This window comes from Cygnus atratus, chromosome 28 (genome assembly GCF_013377495.2).
Source record: "Cygnus atratus isolate AKBS03 ecotype Queensland, Australia chromosome 28, CAtr_DNAZoo_HiC_assembly, whole genome shotgun sequence".
In the NCBI taxonomy this organism is placed as follows: domain Eukaryota; kingdom Metazoa; phylum Chordata; class Aves; order Anseriformes; family Anatidae; genus Cygnus; species Cygnus atratus.
In genome coordinates this window covers 1,338,651-1,351,148 of record NC_066389.1, presented here as the reverse complement: position 1 = coordinate 1,351,148, position 12,498 = coordinate 1,338,651, and the positions used below count along the sequence as shown (strand labels likewise).

General features: G+C 69.7%; 2 protein-coding genes across 2 annotated transcripts in view; one reads left to right on the top strand and one right to left on the bottom strand.

The window, feature by feature from the left end:
• Nucleotides 1-2,837: 2,837 nt before the first annotated feature.
• NES (nestin) lies at nt 2,838-10,003 on the top strand. Its single transcript, XM_035571120.2, is given in 5 exon segments — nt 2,838-3,721; nt 4,718-4,842; nt 5,501-5,574; nt 6,260-9,564; nt 9,566-10,003. Coding segments are annotated over 5 exon segments (4,476 nt in total). The 5' UTR covers nt 2,838-2,908; the 3' UTR covers nt 9,725-10,003.
• Nucleotides 10,004-11,483: 1,480 nt separating this feature from the next.
• ISG20L2 (interferon stimulated exonuclease gene 20 like 2) overlaps nt 11,484-12,498 on the bottom strand; it is a 4,038-nt gene continuing 3,023 nt past the window's right edge. Inside the window, exon 4 of the mRNA XM_050715832.1 lies at nt 11,484-11,509. Coding sequence (XP_050571789.1) covers nt 11,484-11,509 — 26 coding nt within the window. The remainder of the gene's footprint in view (nt 11,510-12,498) is intronic.

Here is a 12,498-nt window from a genome sequence, read left to right as displayed (position 1 = left end):
CAGGGGTGAACCCGGGCCCCCCCAGCGGATCCTCGGCTGCTCGCTCCCGGCGCGGCCATGAGCTCACATCCTGCGCCCGGGACTTTGTGGCCAAACGCTCGGGGATGGGGGAAAGGCGAAGTGCCTGCTCAGCGAGGAGCCTTACCCGTCCTAATTGGGAACAAATGTTCCCCGCCGGCTCGGCAAAGCGGCTCCGCCACGCCACGCCGCGGGGCCACCGCGCTGTCCCCGGGGTGTCCTGGTGAGAGGGGACAGCCCCGGGGACAGCCGGTGCCTGGAAGGGAGAGCGGTCAGTGCAAGGCAGCAGCGGGGCACAACCCCTATCAGACATCAGAGAATCCCCATCCCCTGCCGCAGCCCCACAGGAGGCGTCGGGGCCCTCCCAGCCCTTCCCTTTGTCCCAGCACCGGAAGCCCCGTGGGGACCCCATCCGAAAAGTGTGCCCCGGACACCGGTGGTCCCCAGCTGCGTCCCCTTCGTGGTGAGGCTGCAAGTGTCCCCGTGCCCAGCTGTGCTTCCTCCTCCTCCTCCTCCTCCTCCTCCTCCTCCTGCCGGGGCCCTGCTCGAAGCCACGTAGCAGCACCCTGTGCCAAGCCCGCTGGCACCCCGCTGAGCCCTGCGACAGCACGCGCTGCTGGGGGCCGGGGGGTTGTGGCCCCCCAAAACCTCCTGCCCCCCGACTGACCTCCGCTGCCACCCCCAAGCACCCCGCAGAGGGAGGGACATCCCCGTCCTGGGGGGCCCAACCTGGAGTACCCCTCAGGGACATGGATGTCCCCATCTGGGGCCAAATCCCAACCCCAAGTATCGCCCAGAGATGTGGATGTTCCCCTCCTGGGGGCATCTCAACCCCAAGCACCCCCTAGGGACACTCGGATGTCCCCACACCAGAGGCTCCTGACCCCAAGCACACCCCAGGGACACCGATGTACCCACCCCAAGCAGCTCCTGGCCCTGAGCATCCTCGGGGGACACGCGGACATCCCCACCCCGGGACTGCCCTGTAGGGACACCGGGACGTTCCCCACCCCAGGTAACCCCTGACCCCACAGGGGAAGGGGCAACGCAGACCCCCCCCACCCCGGGGTGCTCCCCCTGTACATCCCCCAAGCAGGGGAGCAGGGGGCACGCTGCACACCACGGGGGTTTTGGGGTGTCCCACTGAGCCCTGCCGGATTGTCACGGGGACGAGGGGACGGGGCCACGGCAGGGAAAGCCAAAGGAGAGCCTCGGGGAGGAAGAGGAGAGCGAGGGCAGGGAGGAAGGCAACGCTCCTGCCCCACATCCCGTGGGACCGACACCGGGGAGGCCCCGGAGGAGGAAATCTCAGCGTATCTGGCTGGAGATTAAGTGGAAAACTGATACTTTTGGGGACCCCCGCGCCCCCCAGGCCATGGCACGGGGGCTGTGGGGTCCCAGCCAGCCCCTGGACAGGCGCAAAGCTCCGGGTGGCTCCGGGTGGCTCCGGGTGGTGTTGCCAGCAGAGGGGACTGTTGCTCGGCTCTCCTTGGAGCAGGGTGGGAGCTGGCTGGGAGCCGGCCGTGGGCCAGCTCGGGAGGGGACATTGCCTTTTTTTTGCCCTTTTCCTCCTTGGAAGGGGCCAGCGGGCACCCTCCCCACCGCCTCTCCGGCAGAGGAAGGGCTGGGAGAGAAAGAGCTGGCAAAAAGTCTCTCCCCAGATGATTTCATTATTTTTTTTTCCTTTCTTTTGTTCACAGCAAGCTTGCGTTTTTAACTCCCTCCCCCCAAATAAATCAGCTGGGGGAAATAAAAAGGGGAAAAAAAAAAAAAAAAAAAAAAAAAGGAAAACAATCCCCACGACGCAATTCCTCGCCCGAAGGATGGGAGCAGCCCGGGCGGGTGGACGGACGCGGGGCACAAACCCAAACGTTGGGCTGCTCCTCACCGAGCTCCGGCGGCTGCGAGCGGAACCTGCGGCGATCGGCAGCCACGGCGCGAGCCCCACGGGGCTCCCAGCTCCGGCAGCACAACATCTGGAACCCAAAAGGGGCACAGCTGGAAGCAGGGGGGGCGGCTGGGGGTTGCTGCTCCGCTCGCCTCCTTCCCCCCCCCAGCAGTTTTCCCCACGCCCCTTGGGATGGATCCGGGGTGCTGGGTGAGCCCTGAGCCGCGCTGGGGCAGGATCGGTGCCAAAGCGGTGCCCGTGGCTGAGCCCCAACCTGCCACCAAGAGGCACTGGGGTTGCTCAGAGCATCCCCCCGGGGACATCTTCTCCTCCCCGGGGCGCTAAATCCCTCCACAGCCCCATAGTGGTTTGCTCACCCCAGGTTTCGGAGCATCCCCACGGGGACTTCTCCTCCCCGGGGCGCTGAAACCCTCCACGGCCCCATCTCGGTTTGCTCAGCCCTGGGTTTTGGAGCAGCACAAAAGGGTCCCCGCGGCCAAGCCCTAGGGGACAGGTGTCTGCCAGCCTGCCCGTGGAAAGCCCCAAATAGCTCCGTGCTGAGCACCACGGCAGCCGGTCCAGCACCTCGAGGCGCCAGGGACGTGACGTTTCGGGGGGGGGGTTCCCCAGAGGGATCCGAGCTGTGGGGGGCATCCCGGAGCTCCGAGCTCGCCCTTTGCAAACTGCGCCGTGCTTGGTGGGGAAACTGAGGCACGGCAAAGCCCAACCCCACCCTGGTCACGTCCCTCCAGCTCGGCACGTCGGCGTCCCCGCTCGAGGAGTGCCGGATGTCCTGACGGGACATGGGGGGCGGGGGGGGACACGTGGAGGCGGGGGGGGGACACGGGGACGGCTCGGGCAGCAGCTGCGCCGGCTGCGGAAGAGTTAAAGCCGCTCCTCTGCCCGGGTCTCGGGGGCCTCCCACTCGCCCGGGGTGAGTATGAATAGCTGCTGCGCTCGCCCGCGCCCGCACCGCTCCTGCCGTCGTCCTCGGGCTCCCCGATGCTGAGCATGGAGGGCTTGGTGGGGGCCAGGCTGCTGGGCGAGGAGTCGCTGCAGATGTGGGACCTCAACAAGCGCCTGGAGGCCTACCTGGCCCGCGTGAAGTTCCTGGAGGAGGAGAACGAGGGGCTGCGAGCCGAGATCCGCGGCGCCAAGAGCGGCCCCGCCGCGGAGCCGTGGAGGGCCAAGTACGAGGAGGAGCTGCGAGCCCTGCGGGCAGCGCTGGAGCGCGCCTTCAGGGAGAAGTGCTCGGCCGAGCTGGCCAGGGACAACCTCTACGAGGAGGTGCAGCACGTGAAGAGCAGGTGCCAGAAGGAGCAGGCGGCGCGGGAGGAAGCCAAGAGGCAGCTGGCGGCCGGCAAGAAGGAGCTGGAGGAGGAGAGGAGGGCGCAGATCTGGCTGAAGGAGCGAGCCGTGCAGCTGGAGAAGGAGGTGGGAGCCCTGCTGGAGGTGCACGAGGAGGAGAAAGCGGGGCTGGACCGGGAGCTCGCCAGCTTCTCGCTGAGCCTGGAGAGCCTGCGCTGCGTGCCGGCGGCTTTCCAGCCGCTGGAGGTGGAGGATTACTCCAGGAGGCTCGCGGAGATCTGGAGAGGGGCGGTGGAGACCTACAAGGCAGAGGTGGCGCAGCTGGAGGGCTCGCTCGGCCAGGCCAAGGAGAGCCTCTGGAAGGCGGCGGAGGACAACCAGCAGAGCCAGCTGCAGCTGCAGCACCTGGACAAGGAGCTGGCGGCGCTGAGAGCGCGCAAGGAGCTGCTGGAGGACAACCTGGCCCGGCAGTGGCAGGAGCAGCGCGGGGAGGCTGAGAAGTTCCAGGTGGGGAGAAGCAGGGGGCAGGGGGAGCTGGTGGGGAGGGGGCAGGAGGAGAAGACCCCAAGACAGACAGGCAGAGGGGACAGCGTCGCCCCGCAGCTCCAGGAGCCCCCACGGGTGGGTTTTGGCCCCAGGGTGGGCTGCAAGCCCCGGGGGCAGCGGCAGCCCCTTGCCGCCGGCGTCCTGCCGGTGTCGGGGAGGAAAAACTTTGTCCGGCTGCAGCACAGCTGCAGGCACACAGCTGCGAAACTCATCGAGGAAAGGGAGGCTGCGGGGGGGGGGACGGGGCTGGAAATGCCAGGAATGGCCCCGGCTGGCGGCTGGAGCTGCAGCCCCCGCGCGGGGAAGGGTCCCTCTTTGTTCCAGGTTTGGGATGGGGAAGGGGGCGTCGCAGCCGCCCGCCCCAAAGGACGCACCCTTCCCACGCTGGCATCGCGTGGTCCTGAGCCCCCCTTCCAGCCTCTCCATCCCTCTTCCAGCAGCTGCTTCCCTCTTGAATTTTTGCCCGGCTCCTCTCCTCGCCCACCTCTCCCCTCTCCAAATCCCCCCCCCCCCGCAAAAACCGAATGCCCCTGGGACACCCGAGAGGCGCTGAGGACCCAGGCACCCCCAGGACCCCTCTCCCTGTGACCTCCCGAGGGGTGCTGGGCTCCCATGGGTGGAAAAAAGGGTCACCCCATGGGGTGCTGGGCTCGGGACGGACCCGGTGACCCTCTCCCCGCCACGGCTCAGGCTGCGGGCAGCTCCCGGAGCCAAGTCCCAGCCGCTCACCCCCATCCTCCGGCTGCCGGGGCCGGAAGGAGACGGAGCAATAATTTCCCATCGTTTCCCACGGGACCAGAGGGTCAGGGCCGGGAGGAAGAGCGGTGGTGGGGGTGGTGGGAAACACCACCCGGGCAGGAGCCGTTGGTGCCGCCGAAGCTCCCGTCCCCGTCTTGGGGGGGGGGGGGGGGGGGGTTCCCGGTGGCACGGTCCCCGACCCCCTGCTTGTCCCCGCAGCTGGCCATCGAGGCCCTGGAGCAGGAGAAGCAGAGCCTGCGGGCGCAGATCGCCCAGGTCCTGGAGGACAGGCAGCAGCTGATGCACCTCAAGATGTCCCTCAGCCTGGAAGTGGCGACCTACAGGTGAGGTCCCTTGGGTGGGAGGGCACCCGCGGGGCACCCTACGATCCCAGGGGGGGACCCCAGTGCCCCCAATCCCCTCCCCACGGCCAGCAGCCCCCTTGCAGCACCTCCCAGCCTGGCCGGACAGCGGGGACGGGACCTTTGCCCCCCCCCCCCCCCCCCCCCCAACCTCGGGGCCGAACCCTGCAGCCCCCCAGCCCCAATCCCAGCCCCTCCAGATGGCCCCAGACAAAGGCAGGCTGCAGAGGGCTGGGGGGACAATTAGCATGACAATAGGGGCTGTCCCCAGCAGAGGGGCCTCCCCGGCAGAGCTGATGTCACCCAGCGGCGGGGGGATGGGAGGGGGCCCAGGGGGCTGGCGAGGGGACACCCGCGAGGAGGGGGGGGGGGGCACCCTTGGGGTCCCCCCCCCCCCGTGCCCACACCGAGCTGGGACCACGCGGCGAGGTTGCCAAGCGGGTTGGCATGAGCAAAGCCATCCTTAGCCCCTTCGTGCCTCAGTTTCCCTGCACTCAGCCTGCTGGGGGGGTTGCGGGGGGGGGTGTGCTGGGAGCCCCGGGGCAGCTGAGCCGTCGGTGAGGGCGGCTCTGGGTGCAAACCCCCCCCACCCTGTGTGTGTCGCCCCCCCACCCCGCCCCGCCACCTCCTCTCCTCGCAGGACGCTGCTGGAAGCGGAGAGCACCCGGCTGCAGATGGCCCCCGGGGAGTTCAAGCTGGCCAACGGCTTGCGAGGTAAAGTGGGGGGGGGGGGGGAGGGTGCTGGGACCAGACCCAGTGCAGACGTAAGGGGGGGGCCGGGGCCAAAGGGGGGGGCACCAGCATTTTCCTGGCAGCGCCGCTCCCCCCCGGCAGGGAGGTGTGAGCGGTGGGGTGCTGGCACCTGGCTCGCCGGCACCTCGGCACGGAGCAGATAAGGGCTTATCTCCTTCGGCGCCTCCTTTTTTATTTTTTCCCATTAAATTCCTGCACGAGGAGCCCGAGCACGGGACCCCGGGCTCAGCAGCAGGTTGAGAATTGCTTCCTCCATAAAAAATAAAAAAAAAGCAGACCCCCCCCCCCCCCCGGCTCCCCACCCATTTGCTGCCCCAGCAGCGCGACCCCGCTGCGCTCCCGACCCGGCCCCCGGTGCTGCTCCTGGCAGCTCTCCGGGGAGGAATTTCCCACTTTCCGTGGAGGGGCTGTTTTAAAAATAGGACCAGGGTCAGCGGGAGGGGAGAGAGGAGCTGTTGGGTTGAAATTCCCCCAGCCAAGCACCCAGCGTGCCCCCCAGGCCCTTTCCCCCCCCACCCGGTGCCTTCCCGCTGCGGTCCCCGTGGTGTTTCGGGTGCTGCTGTGCCCCGTTGGGGTCCCGTTGGGGCCGACCCGGCTTTTTGGGCTGTGCCCCCCCCTCCACTGCGCTCCCCCCGGCTCTTTGCAGATGTCAAGCTGGAGGCGAGCAGCAGCAAGCACCGCGCCGGCCCCGCCGCCTTCCCTTGGCCGGAGGGGACAGCGCAGCCACCCAGGGCCCCAGGGGACGACCTCAAGGCTCCGACCCCCAAAACCAAGAGCCCCGGCGCCAGGGAGTTCCAAAAAATCAGCTCGGTCCTGCAGGCACCGAGGGCCAGGGAGCCGGCTGCCCCTACCCACGCCGCCCCGCTGTTCTCCCCGGGGAGCCCGGGGGCAGAGGGTCCTGCCCGGCCGGGGGGGGACGCGGGGGAGAGGAGCCCGGAGGAGCCCCCCGAAGGCCCCGAGGAGCCCCCCGGGACGCCGCCCGCCCAGGGCCAGCTGTACCCCGAGCAGCTGGTGAGCCACGTGCTGCAGGACGCGCTCAAGGAGATGCAGGACGATGCCCAGCCCAAAGAGGAGCCCGCGCTCAGCGCCGCCTGCGCCCCCCGGGACGCCCGCTCCCCCGGCCCCTCTCCGCCCGTGGAGGCTTGCGAGGCCGAGGAGGCCGGGGACGAGGGGGGAGAGCCGGCCCTGAGCGTTGGGGTCCCCGAAATGGAGGAGGAGGAAGCCGGAGGAGGCGTCCCCGAGGGGCTGGGAGGCGAGAGCAGCGCTCAGCAGGACGGCACCGGTCCCCGCGGCGCTGCGCCCGCGTCCCCCAGCGACACGGAGAGCCAGGAGGAGACGGGACCCTGGGAGGAGGAGGAGGAGGAGGAGGAGGAAGGGAGCAAGGAGGAGGAGATACCGAGCCCACCGAGCCCAGAACAGAGCGGGGGGCTGCGGGGAGCGCCCCGGGAAGGGGACGTGAGCGGTCCCATCCAGGCAGGGACCGGCGAGGAGGAGCCGGAGCCGGGGGAGGACGACGTGGAGGCCACCAGCACGGAGGCGCTGCACCTCTCGGAGGACGAGGAGCCGAGGCGAGCCTGGAGCCCCTCCAGGGAGGACGAGGAGCTCCCGGAGCAAGAGAGGGAGAGGCGAGAGGAGGAGTGCCCGCAGGGGGAGATCGAAGCCGCTTGCGCGCTCCCGGTGGGAAGCCGCCCGGTTCTCCCCTCGGAAAGCAGCCTGGAGGAGGAGGACTTGGTTGGGGGAGAGCAGGAGGAGTTTGGGCACCAGGAGATGCCCCCCGGGGGGGCGGCTGCGGCTGCAGGAGGGGAAAGGGAGCAGGAGACGTGCCCAGAGCTGGAGTCCCCCAGCAGCCGGGAGGCCGGGCCGGCAGAAGAAGACTCGCTGGGGGCTGAAGGAGGGGAGACCGCAGACAGAGCAGGGGATGGCGAGGAAGAAGAGGGAGAGGAAGGAGAGGAGGCGATGGGGGGAGAGCACCCCCGGGCAGGGGAGGCCTGGGGGGACGAGGAGCTGAGGCAGGAGAGCGGTGGCTTGGAGGAGCCGGAGGAGCTGCAGGAGGACGGGCTGGAGCAGGACACGGAGCTGCAGCCGGGAGAGGACGCCTGGGGCACGGGGGATGAGGACAACGGCCGAGAGCATCGAGCAGAGGATTGGGAAGGGGCAGCGGGGGACGTGGAGGGGACAGGAGGGGACGCCAACGTCACACCCGAAGAGCCAGCCCGGGCGGACGACAACCCGCCAAGCACGGGGGCACCAGAAAGCCAGGAGGGAGCCGGCGGCACGCCGCCCGCGGAGTTGAAGGAGGCGCAGGAGGAGGATGAGGAAGCTGCTGGGAGCGAGGTGCTGAGCCAGCAGCAGGCACCAACACAAGGCGAAGAGGAGCAGGAGGCTGAGCCGGCCCCGGGGCTGGAGGAGGCTGAGCAGGGGGGCACCACGGAGGCACCCGGGGACGCCCACGACCCGTCCGAGGCGCTGGAGGAGGTGTGGGAGGCACAGGGCGCCGCAGGCGAGCTCGGCTCGGAGCCAGCGGAGCTGGAGAGCGGCAACACCGACCCCGCAGAACCTCAGCAGGATCCGGGCAGTGGCGTGGGGAGCGCTGAGCCCACGGAAGAGGACGCTCAGCGGTCAGGGACGGGCAGGATTGAGCTGGAGGACACCCTGCCCGACAGCACGCCGCTGAGCGCGTACCAAGGGGAGATGCTGGCTGCAGCCAGCCCAAACCCCGTGGCCAGCGAGGAGGCCACAGAGACAGCGCCCGGAGCTGAAACGGAGCTGGAGGATGACGAGCAGCTGGGAGGGAGCCACGAGGCAGCAGCTGCCTCGGTGCCAGAGAGCCACAAAGAGGAGTCGGAGACGGAGCTGGCCCCTGCGACGGAGTGTGCCGAGGAAGAGGAAGGGTATTTCATGGTTTCTGCTCCCAGCCAAGAGGCGTCCAGCTGGGAGGAAGCTGAGATCTCGGAGGACTTTGAAGAAATTAAAGTTGAAGCGGCTGAAGCCGGCCAGGAAGAACTCAAAGCTCCTGGAGACGCATCTCCGGAGCCAGAGGCCGAAGAGCACTTGGAGGCTTTTGGGGGTGAAGATGAAGATGTGAAGATGCCCCCAGAAGAACAGGAGATGCCGAAGGATGAGGACGAGGATGATGCTGGGGGCTTTGCCGCCGAGCTGGAGGAAGGCTCGGCCGTGCCAGCGGCACAGCCCAGCTCCCCCGCGGCCGAGGGGCCGTCTGTGGGGCACGCCGACGAGGCACCCCAGGGTGACGAGGGACGGGGGCACTCCGAGGGCTCCGCCGCCGAGCCAGAGGAGGAGCTCGATGGCACGGGCGAGCAGGAGCACGGGGCCAGCGGAGAAGATGTTGCAGTCCCAGGCTGCGATGCCCCGGGGCCGCAGAGACCGGCGGAGACCCCCCCGGGGCAGGAGGACGAGCGCATCCCCCCGGCAGAGCTCCAGCCACCGGCGGCTCCGGTGTCTCCACTGCCCGAAAAAGCGGAGCAGGCACCAGCCAAGCAGCTGCCCCTGGAGGAGGACGCGCAGGATGGTGATGGCCCCCCGGACAAGGGGCCCTCCGACGCCGAGCCACCTTCCCCAGGCTCCCCGCTGGAGCAGGGAGGTTTTGTGGAGGCCGAGGACAGCCCCGAGGCGCCCGCTCTCCCCGCACAGCTGCCGGCGGACGTCCTGCAGGACTCGGATATCCTGGAGATAGTGGAGCAAGCCCTGGAGCTCAACCAGGAGCTGGTGCTGGGGGCCAGGCTGGCGGCGGGCGGGCAAGGGGCTGGCGGCAGCGCCGAGCCCCCCCAGGAAGACGAGGGGGGCTCCTCATCCAGCGAGGAGCAGCCGACGGTGCAGGAGGCGCCGGCGGAGCCGTGCCGCGCCGAGGGCGGCGAGCTGAACGGGCTGCACCGCCAGGCCAGCCTGGAGGACCTGGCCGAATTCGCCGAGGAGGGGCTCAACGGCATCGCCCCCCCCCGGCGAAGCCCCCGCCGCCAAGCCCGCCGATGCCCCCCAAAGCCTCCCCCTGCCCGGCAAGCACGGCGGGGCCGACGCCGTCCCCGCGCTGTCCCCCACGGGGGACCAGGTCCCGCGCCTGGAGCCAGAGCCCTGGGCCTCGGGGGACGAGTGAGGGCGGCCAGCCCCCCCCCCCCCCCCGCAGCCCCGCTCCCTCTCGACAATCGGACGCCTCCCGTAGCCCCCACCCGCGTAGCATGCCCGTTTCCTTGTGGTTTTTAACACTTTTCGTGTGGATTTTGCCTCCTTAAGCGGATGCCCGGCAGAAGGTCGCGTCCCGAGAGCGGAGAAGAACCGGGCTCACCCCGTGCCCCCCGAACCCCACGGCCCCGCTGGGCTCAGCCTCGTTTCGTGCCCCCCCAGGTGCGCTCTCCACCGCAGTATTTAATTTAAACCCCACGTCTCCTCCTTCCCGGCTCAGCCCGGCCCGGGGGGGCGCAGCGGGGTTTGGGGCCGCGCTCCCCTGTCACCTCTGGGCGAGGGCACCCAGGGGTGCCCGTCCCCAACCCGCCCACGCTGGCGGCGCTGACCCACGGCGGACGCATTCGCTGCCTCGACACTAATTTAATAAAGCCTCGTCCTCCCACTCGGACCTGCTGCGTCCCTCATTCCTGCGGGGGGGGGGGGGGGGGGGGGGGGAGCGGGACGGGAGCCCCACGGCTTCGGGGCCGGGCTGGGGTGCGGGGAGGGCACGGCGGGGGCTGCACGGCAAAGCTGAATCCCCCCGCCCCGGGGGTGCTGCTCGGGGCTCGGAGCTGGCAGAGAGCAGGGTGGGGACGGGACGCCAGCCCACCCCGACCCCGTGCCAGCGCACTCAGCGATGAGACAGCAGAAAGTGGCTGCGAGCCCTGCCCGGGCCGGGCACGGTGCCTGCGGGCCGCCCTGCCCCGGAGCTACCTAGGACCTAAAGCATCCTGACCCCGAGCGCGCCGACCACAAACATCCTGTCCCCAAACATCCCGACCCCGAGAATCCCGACCCTGAGAATCCCAACCCCGAGAATCTTGACCCCAAGCATCCTGACCCCAAGCACCACGACACCAAGCACCCCGACCCCAAGCATCCCAACCCCAAGCATCCTGACCACAAACATCCCGACCCCAAACATCCCGACCCCGAGCACCCCTACCCCGAGCACCCCTACCCCAAGCGTTGCCCCTTCCCACCCCGCTTCGAGGGGTCCCCAAGGGGTGTGGGTGCCCCCAGCCCCCCCCGCCCGGGGCGCCTCAATCGCCCCTTTGTGTGCCGGGCACGGGGACGAGGCGCAGAGACGCGCCAGCGGCCGGAGGACGGGCGCCTTGCTGCCAGCAAAGGGCTGAGTCACGGCGGGCACGGAGGGGCCGCGGGTGGCGGCGGCGGCGGCGCTCAGCACCCACGGGTGCGCTCAGCGCCGCTGCTCGGCCGCCGGGGCCGCGCCGCTCGCCCACGTGCCGGATTTGGGCCCGGCCGTGCCCTTGGCAGCACGCGGGGCCGGGCGCCGATAAGGACCCTCCATTTATCAGATAAGGACCCTCCGTTTATCAGCCTTGGCCGCGCGAAGCCCCCGGCCCCCTCCCCTGCCCGCCGGCGACGGCTTCCTTTTAAGGCCAAACTCGAGCGGATCCCGAACGTCGCGATACCCCCAAAAAAATCCCCGCCGATTACTTTAATCAGGCGCCGGAGCCTGCGTTCAATCAGCCCCTGGCCCCGATCCGGCCCCGCAGCGGGGCCTGGGCAGCGTCAGCCGGCGGCAGCTCCGGGTGCCCCCCCGGGACCCCCCCAAAAAAGCGGGGTCGTGGCCGTGGGGGCGCCGTGGGATGGGGCCGGGGGGGTGTGGGGGCCCCGCCGAGGGGCTCGGGAGCCGAGCGAGGCGGGGGGCGGCATTCCTCCCGAAATTAATCCGCATTCCTGCCGGCCCGGGCTGCCAAAGAGACGAGGGGGGACAGATGGCGGGGGGGGCGGGGGGCGGCAGCCCCCAGGAGGAGGAGGAGGAGGAGGAAGAGGAAGAAGCGAGGGTTGGGGGTCAGCGGTGGAGGGGGGGGGGGGGACACGGCCGCGGGGCACTTGGCGAGGGGCTGCAGCGATGCTCGACCTGAGGCTGCACAAAAATCCTAAAGCGGGTGTCCCCAGACGGGGACGAGCGTGCCCCCCCCCCCCCCCCTTCCTATGCCCCTAACCCCATACAGAGCCCCCCCCAGCACACCCAGCCCCCCCGGTGTCGGGGTCACCCCCGTGCCCAACAGAGCACGCAGGGGCACACCAAAAGCCACTGACCCAAACCGGGGGCCACGGGGGCCAGCACCGCCCGCTTTATTAAACCCAGCCAGCCGTAATTTCATTTTTGGGGGGGGGGGGGGCTTTTGGGGTGCTGGATGTGCCAGCGGTGCCCCCCCGGAGCCGCTCACCCCCCCCCCCCCCTGCAAGGTGCCAGTGCACGAGGGCCGGCGGGCACGGTGCGGGCACGGCTCACGGCACGGTGCCGGCCAAGCGGGAGCGCTAAGAGCACCCCCCCCCCCCCAAAAAAAAAAAAGCCCCCCCTTCCTTGCGGCCTGGCCCCCCGCCAGACAATGACGGGTTTTGTTTCCGCGCAGCCCGGGCCGAGAGGGAGGATTTCAATGGAGCCCACACAAAAAACCTCCCCGTGGGGCGAGCCCAGCGCCGGCACGAAGCTGGGGCGGGGGGGGGGGGGGGGGGGAGAAACAAAGTGGGGGGGGGACCGAGTTGGGATGACCTCAGCGATGACTTCACTCGGCTCGCAGTTCCCAAAAAAATCACGGAAACCTTATAAGGGAAGGACTAAAAATAATACCCCCCACCCCGGAGGGGTGCAGGCGGCCCCCGCTCCCCTCCCCAAAATGAGGGATGCTTGGCGAGGGGGAGCCGCAGCGGGGCCGCCGGCGATGTGGGGGG